At 37.7% G+C, this 7,325-nt stretch overlaps 1 gene segment (V, D, J or C); it reads right to left on the bottom strand.

Moving 5' to 3' along the window:
- Positions 1–6,482: 6,482 nt before the first annotated feature.
- On the bottom strand, positions 6,483–7,027 carry LOC119799841. The segment is given in 2 exon segments: positions 6,483–6,811; positions 6,976–7,027. Coding segments are annotated over 2 exon segments (381 nt in total).
- Between the last annotated feature and the right edge of the window lie 298 nt (positions 7,028–7,325).

The raw sequence follows: 7,325 nt of genomic DNA, 5'->3' as shown, positions 1-7,325 counted from the left end.
TGTTGTGAAAGAATACAAAAGGAATGACTTTTATCACCCTGTACAGAACTCAGATACAAAAGAATCAATGACCTGAACAGGTACTCTGAATCTAATAGAAGAGAAATGTGAAACAGTATTGAATTTATTTGCACAGGAAAAACCTTTCTGAAGAGGACACTAATAACACTGTCACTGGAAACAATAATTGATAAGTGGAACTTCATGAAACTGAAAAGCTTATGTATGAGCAAAGAACACCATCATTTGAACAAAGTTGTAGTTTTCAGAAAGGGAAAATTTAACTACTATCTATACATATAATAAAGGGTTAATATCTAAAACATATTAAGAACTAAAATGATTAAACTTCAAGAAAAGAAATAACCAATTAAACAGGGGGACAGATCTCACCAGAGAGTTACTGAAAGATTAAACACAAATGGCTGAGAAACACTTAAAATATATTCAACATCCTTAATCAACAGTTAAATGTAAATTAAAGGCATTATGAGATTTTATCTTATGCCTATCAGAATGACCATAATCAATAAAACTAAAGACATTCTAGGCCGGTGATGATATTGTGTAAGGGGAACACTCATTCTTTGATGTTGTGAGTGAAAACTTTAATAGCCACGGAAGTAAGTGTTGTGACTCTTCAGGATGATGGGAATAGATCTAACTCAAGAGTCAGCTACACCAGTTTTGGCCTTATACTCATGTGGCTCTGTACCCCTTTACAGAGAAACCTGCTCATTAATTTTCATTGCAGTTCTATTCATAACAGCCAGAAACTATAAACAGCCTAGATTCCCATCAAAAGATAAAAAGATAATAAAATGTGGTAATTTATACAATTACTCAGCTATTAAGTCATGAAATTCCCAGGTAAATTGATGACCTAAAAAAAAATCCTGAGTGAGATACCCAAGACCCAAAAAGATAAATATAGTATTTATTCTCTTATACATAGATATTGGCTTTTAAGCCTTAAAAGGGATTTCCACAATCTGTATTTCTATTTAAGTTAAAAATAGAATAGTAGATGAAGGGATAGGGAAGGACTTCCTGAATAAAGGAAAGTAGAATAGATAGTAAAAGAAAGAAAGTGGGTTGTGTAACAGGAGGGTTAAACAGAGAAAAGGAGGGAAGAGAGGATAGGAAGGGAATATGAGGAGAGACAGCTAAAACTCAACTCCATCTTAGATCATATGAAAACCTCCTACAGTAAAAGCTTATATATTTTTATATGTACATGTATATATGTGTATATGATATGTACATGGATATGTATATATGTATACGTGAATGAGAGAAATCTAGATGAGATTACCAAATAATAGGGAGAAAATTATCAGCTAGATGTATCAAAATTGAAACCATCAATGCCAAGAATGGATGTCATCTAACTGAGCTGTTGATAAAAGGGTTCCCATGTAAATAAACAAATCAGGGTATTGCCAAGAATGTTGGTTGCTCTCCATAAACTGATGGAAAGCCACTATTTAGGAAGAAAACACCTACATGTCTCATTGAACATGAAGAAGTAAAGCAGGCTAACTAGAACTTTCATTCCTATGGACCAGTGTTCTTGACATAGGAAGGTTTTCTGAAAGCTATCAGAGGAGAAAAGTAAACACCAACCCAACTAAAATTACTGGTTTGAAAATGTCACAAATGGTATTAGGGTGAACAAACACGCTGTAAATCTCAAATTATCTCAACTGTATTTTTAGAGGTTTTTTTTTGTCTCATAATGTTTTATCTGGGCATTATTAAACTCATTGTTTCTTGCTTATATATAGTTACCAATATTGTGTTTTATGAATTTTTGTGTGTGCACGTGTCTTTCCATATACATGTGCTTCTCATGCTTTTGGTTTTTTATATTTATTCATTTTATTCTAGTTTGTTTACTTATTTACTTGCTTATTTTTTAAAAGGAGAGAGAAAGAAGGTGTGGAGTTAGATATGTGGGGATGTGGAGAGGAGCTGGAAGGAGATGTGGGAAAGAAAACAATGATCAGAATATATTACATGAAAAAAATCTATTTTCAAGTAAAAAAAAATAGCAATGGATCAGCCAAGTCTTTCTTGCTCCAAGTTGCCCAGGTTTAAAACTATTGTTTCTTGTTGTAGACAGATGGGGCCATATCCGTTCCTGATCCAGCATGCAGAGCTGAAAATGGTTGATTTTCAACAAGTCAACTGTTTCCTGCATGGATAAGGTGGAGACATAATGCTAAGGGAGAGAAATGTGTAAGCAGCCAGTGTTCTTAACCACTGAGCTATCTTCTGAGCTCCTCATCTAATCATTTTATAATGGCATTTGTACATAGTTTATGGCTTGTAATGGGATAGGATAAAGGACTTTCTGCATTTCTCTGACTTTGAAATTCTTTCATGCAACTGAACACAGAAAATACTTGTAAAGAGCAGTATCAAGCATAGAGTGTTAAGGGACTGGGGAAAAATAGTCTCATACTATGATAACCTAAGGGCATCCACATTCTCGAGCATCTAACATGTGTGCCATTTACCTGACAGGTCCCTGAAAAATTAGATAAGGTCCTAATTGCGTTTCCAACCTACTACATTATAAATTTATTGATTGTAAATCATGGAAAGATTAAATTTATAGTCAAATAAAATAAAATAAAATCAGACTTTGTTAAATACAGTTATCATATGTGGTATGATAAGGTCGTGGACTGAATAGCCAATGCATAGATAATCATGATGCTTCTTTATGAGGCTTTGTTTATCATTGAATCTAACACACCTTTCTTGTAAAAACACATACACCCTGTAACTTGGAGAACCCGAGAATGACAGATAGTTTATTAATATGTGATGCAGAAGTCACATTAATAGCCTCATCTTGATGACTTTCTGGAGTTAAGTTCCCTATTTCCAAAGATACCTGGAAAGTTCAAATTACACCAGATGTACTGATACAGTTTTTGGGACTTGATGTAACACAGAAAATTGTTTTCTCTTTCCAGATGCATAAAAGTGGTCTATATTATTATAATTCACAAAAGAATTTATATTGAGGTAAAATTAGTCTACAGTGTGTTGTAATTTATATAAAAATATCAGACAGGGCATGGTGTCACCCAACAGCTACTGTACCTTGTCTAGTTCAGGTAGAGTTGGTGGAGACTGAGAATGTAAGGCTGGCTCTAGGAAGAGAGAGGCTTGGCCATCGCTGAACCAGGATTGGTCGTGGCTATAGATAAGTGATTGCCCCTGGATGCAAGGCTTGGTTTAGGAGGGAAAAACAGGGAAAGAATTCAAGACATCACCTAATATAAACCAGAAATAATTAGTCAATGTTGGACCTGCTACTGAAAGAAGAGTTGGCAGATAATTCATCCATCTCCTCAGTGAAGGTAGAAGTGAAGGAACTAAAAGATGAAGATGACGCAAATGTGACCTATCTATTCAGAACCTCTCAGTCACTGGTGAAGTTGACAGCTCAATAAGCAGAGTTGACTTTGGAGATGTTGAACAGGCTGGAGAAGGACAAGCAAAATTTGAAATCAACTAACGATGAAAGTAATGAGACTGGAAAATGAACTGAGATCGCTCAGCTGTCTGCAAGTGGCCATGATACTCAGTTTTTATGTGATAAAGTTCATCTACTTGAAAAAAGATAGAAAGTTAAAGAGTGGGGAAAGAGAATTGGATAAAGAAAAAATTTAATGAACCACTGGCTCTCTGAAATGAAGAGGCAGAAAATGGAAACAATAAATTATGATGAGAGAATGAATAGCTTCCTCAGGACATCACTGATAACCAGAAACAAATAGATTCACAAAAGGAATCCTTTTGATCAGGAAGAAGAGAGGACAGTGACAACTGATCACACTCATCTATAAATAAATAAGTAAGTAAATAGATAGATAGATTGATGAATAAATAAATCTGTGAACTTGTTTAGTAGCTGGATGAAATTTATGCCTTGATGGATGCTAATGAGAAAATTGAAGTTCAGAACAAAGAAAGGAGGAAAAATCTCCAGGAGTCAGTACAGGAAATGGAGATAATGAATGATTATAACAGGATGGAAGCTCTTGGGCATCAGGCAGAAACTATTGAGGATCAGATAGAAGAGAAAATGGGCACTGTTAACTGCAAGTGCAAGAATTCACAGGTCTTCTGAGAGCATGGAATGAACAGGATAGATGATACAGTCGTGATGCTATTGGTGCAAACATAGAAGAATGGAAGGTTCCTTTCTCAACGGATACAATTTTTCTCATTTTATATCTTCATTTTACTTTAATTTTGATTTTAAGAATTTACAACAGAAAATAACATCTATATTGCTTTCTAAAAAGTTTATTGTAGGTCTTGTCTAGAAAACTTCTAGACTTTTGTCTTTAGTCCTCAAGCGCCTTTGTTTATTATGCTTTCAAGTCACGATTAATCAGGAATGAGATTAGGAAAAAGCCAATTGGAAAGCCTTTTCAGAGCACCCTCTGTCTGTGCCGGATTGCCATATTCTAATCACACCTAACTCTGTACCATACACTATCAAGAAACTAGGATTATGATGGTTGCTATTTGTGACCTTTCTGGGGTGACTGAATTGTTCATTCTAATTGTAGAAGCTGTCGCTTGTAGTGTCACCACTTCTAGCCACAGTCACACAAACCTGATTGACAACTGGGAATTGTTTGTTATCTGGGAAGCTCGGGTAATCTATGTATGAGACAAATGCAGCTGCAATGGGGATAAAGGTGAATGAATCACAATTGGGAGGGGTCAGTTAATTTGTGGAGCTCTGGAAAGGAAATGTTTTAGCCAATATAGTTGCTGTTGTAACCACTCAGCTGCCGTTTCAACATGAACACACCAATGGAGAGACAGTTGGGGAGTAAATGAGCATGGCTGCTTTCCAGTTCCTTTCAGAGACAAGTGGCAGGCCAGAGTTTTTCAACTGTGGAATATAAGCTGCCAACCCTTGGTAATCAGCAGTGTTTGGATTACATTTAATTATTGTATAATGATTTATTCCCCTCTTGTTTGACATTTAGTAGTTTTCCAGTTTTTTTCTTTTGAAAGCAGTGTTTTAATGAGAAGTATTGCATGTATATCACATTACAGATATGTAAATATTTTGTAGAATCAATTGTTGCAAGTATTATTGTGATTACAGTTTGCAAACATATCTCTTCAGTTTTTCATTTATCTTTTGGCCCTCATAATTTTTGATGTGAAATGTTTGTTTTTATATTGCATAATTAAATGTATTATATATTTCAAAATATCAAGATGCATTGAAACCATGTCGTGATTTAATAATCTGATTTGTTTACTTATTATGTATAGAGTGTCTCACCACATGCCTGCAACCTACAAAAGGACACCAAATCTCATTACAGATGGTCATGAGCCACCAAGCAGTTACTGGGAACTAAACTCAGGACATCTGGAAAAAAAGCCAGTGCTCTTAACCACTGAGCCATCTGTACAATTCCATGAGGATTGGATTGGTGGTGGGGTTGGGGAGCAAAGGTAGAGGGTATGGAAGGAGGGTAGGGAGTGGGAACTGGAATTGGTATGTAAAATGAGAAAAGAGGCAGTTTTTTAAAATAAAATTAAATTAAAAAATTGTTTGCCATGCCTTTCTACCACTTAATTTATTAGATCATTAAAATTAATTTTTTCAACTTCCTATTTAGCAGATTCGTGGGAAATGTCCCATGCACTCTAAACACAGGATGGAAACAGTTGCTCTTACTTTTCTTTTTTTTTCTCTTTTTTTTTTATTAAAAATTTCCATCTCCTCCCCTCCTTCTCCCCCTTCCCTCCCCTCCCTTCCACCCATACCCCCTCTCCACCCCTCTCCAAGACAAAGAGCCATCAGGGTTCCCTTCACTATGTTAAGTTCAAGGTCCTCCCAGCTCCCCTTAAGTCCAGGAAGGTGAGCAACCAAACTGACAAGGCTCACAGTGAGCCCGTCCATGCTGTAGAGTTCATGCTCATTGCCGTTGTCCTTGGTTTCTCAGTCCTCCTCCACCGTCAGCCACATTCAGAGAGTCCGGTTTGGTCCCCTGTTCCATCAGTCCCATTCCAACTGGACTTGGTGGTCTCCCGTTAGATCTGTCCCACCGTCTCAATGGGTAAATGCACTCCTCACGGTCCTGACTTCCTTGCTCATAATCTCCCTCTTTTTGCTCCTCATCAGGACCTTGGGTCTTACTTTTCAATTATGAGAAAAGACTGAAATAATTCTAGAGTGTAAGATGGGTTTATATTTTATGACATTACCACAAGAATTTAATAAAATAAAGTATAAATTTTGGTCATGTTGGCTGATATTTCTGAGCTTCTATCTTTCTACAAGTTAGTATCATATCAGTCTAGTTTAAGTGTGAACTACCGCATTGTTACTTTTCTGTTTCCTCACTCCTTCTTTGTAATTGGTGGAAATCTGATAAAGCCACAGCTGTGCAAATCCTCCTGCAGAGTCTGCCTGTGGCAGGGCTTTAAGCTGCACAGTTTGGGGCCAGGCTGCAGACTTGCTGGAAGCACTGTGCCATTGCTGCACAGAGGTAGGTGCCAGAGTCGTCCAGCTGGGCATCCCTGATGTGAAGGGTGCTCTTGCCCTCCTTATTGTTGAAGGTTGAGTTTAACCTCCCATTCTGCTGTGTTCCCGGAGACAGATAGAAAAGATTGATGAGGCTGCCCCTGGAATTCTGCCGTAACCACTGCACATTTCTCATGATTATAGAAAAGTTGCATGTGAGAACAGAACTGGTTCCCTCTTGGAGACTCAGGTCTGAAGGATTCTGCTCCACCTCATCTCCTCTCACCCCTGCTTGGAAACAGAAAAGTAATTCAGAATTAATGAAGGGTTTTATCAAATATCCCAGGAGACATCATAAGGATGACTGCAAGGAGCTCTCTGTTGACTCATTTCTCCTTTACCACTGACATCTCTGCAGTTTCCCTAAAGCAGCATAGATGAGCACAACTCACAGCAAATCCACACCCACAGAATCCACAGCACAGCTCCCTGTTTCCTCTCCATGGCCCCTGTCCAGTTGCTGGGGTGTCTTCTCGCCAGCTGTGAGGGTGTCAAGTCTTGTGCCCAGACACACTTGTGCTTACACACAGCAGTTCTCTCCTAATCACTGAGCTTCCTCTTTCATCTGAACAAGAAACTCCTCCCACCTCCACTGCACGATTGTGGAGGACAATGATGTAGAGCCCAGGACACTGTATTTCTAATGTAACACTTCTTATATGGGGAGCTTGGGGGAAGATTGTGAGGAAGAGGAATTCATAAATGCAGAATATTGGTGTGAGAACTAATAGCTCCAGTGGGT

Source organism: Arvicola amphibius, chromosome 13 (genome assembly GCF_903992535.2).
Source record: "Arvicola amphibius chromosome 13, mArvAmp1.2, whole genome shotgun sequence".
NCBI classification, from domain to species: domain Eukaryota; kingdom Metazoa; phylum Chordata; class Mammalia; order Rodentia; family Cricetidae; genus Arvicola; species Arvicola amphibius.
The sequence above is the reverse complement of the archived record's forward strand: the minus strand, read 5'-3'. Positions and strand labels throughout refer to the sequence as shown.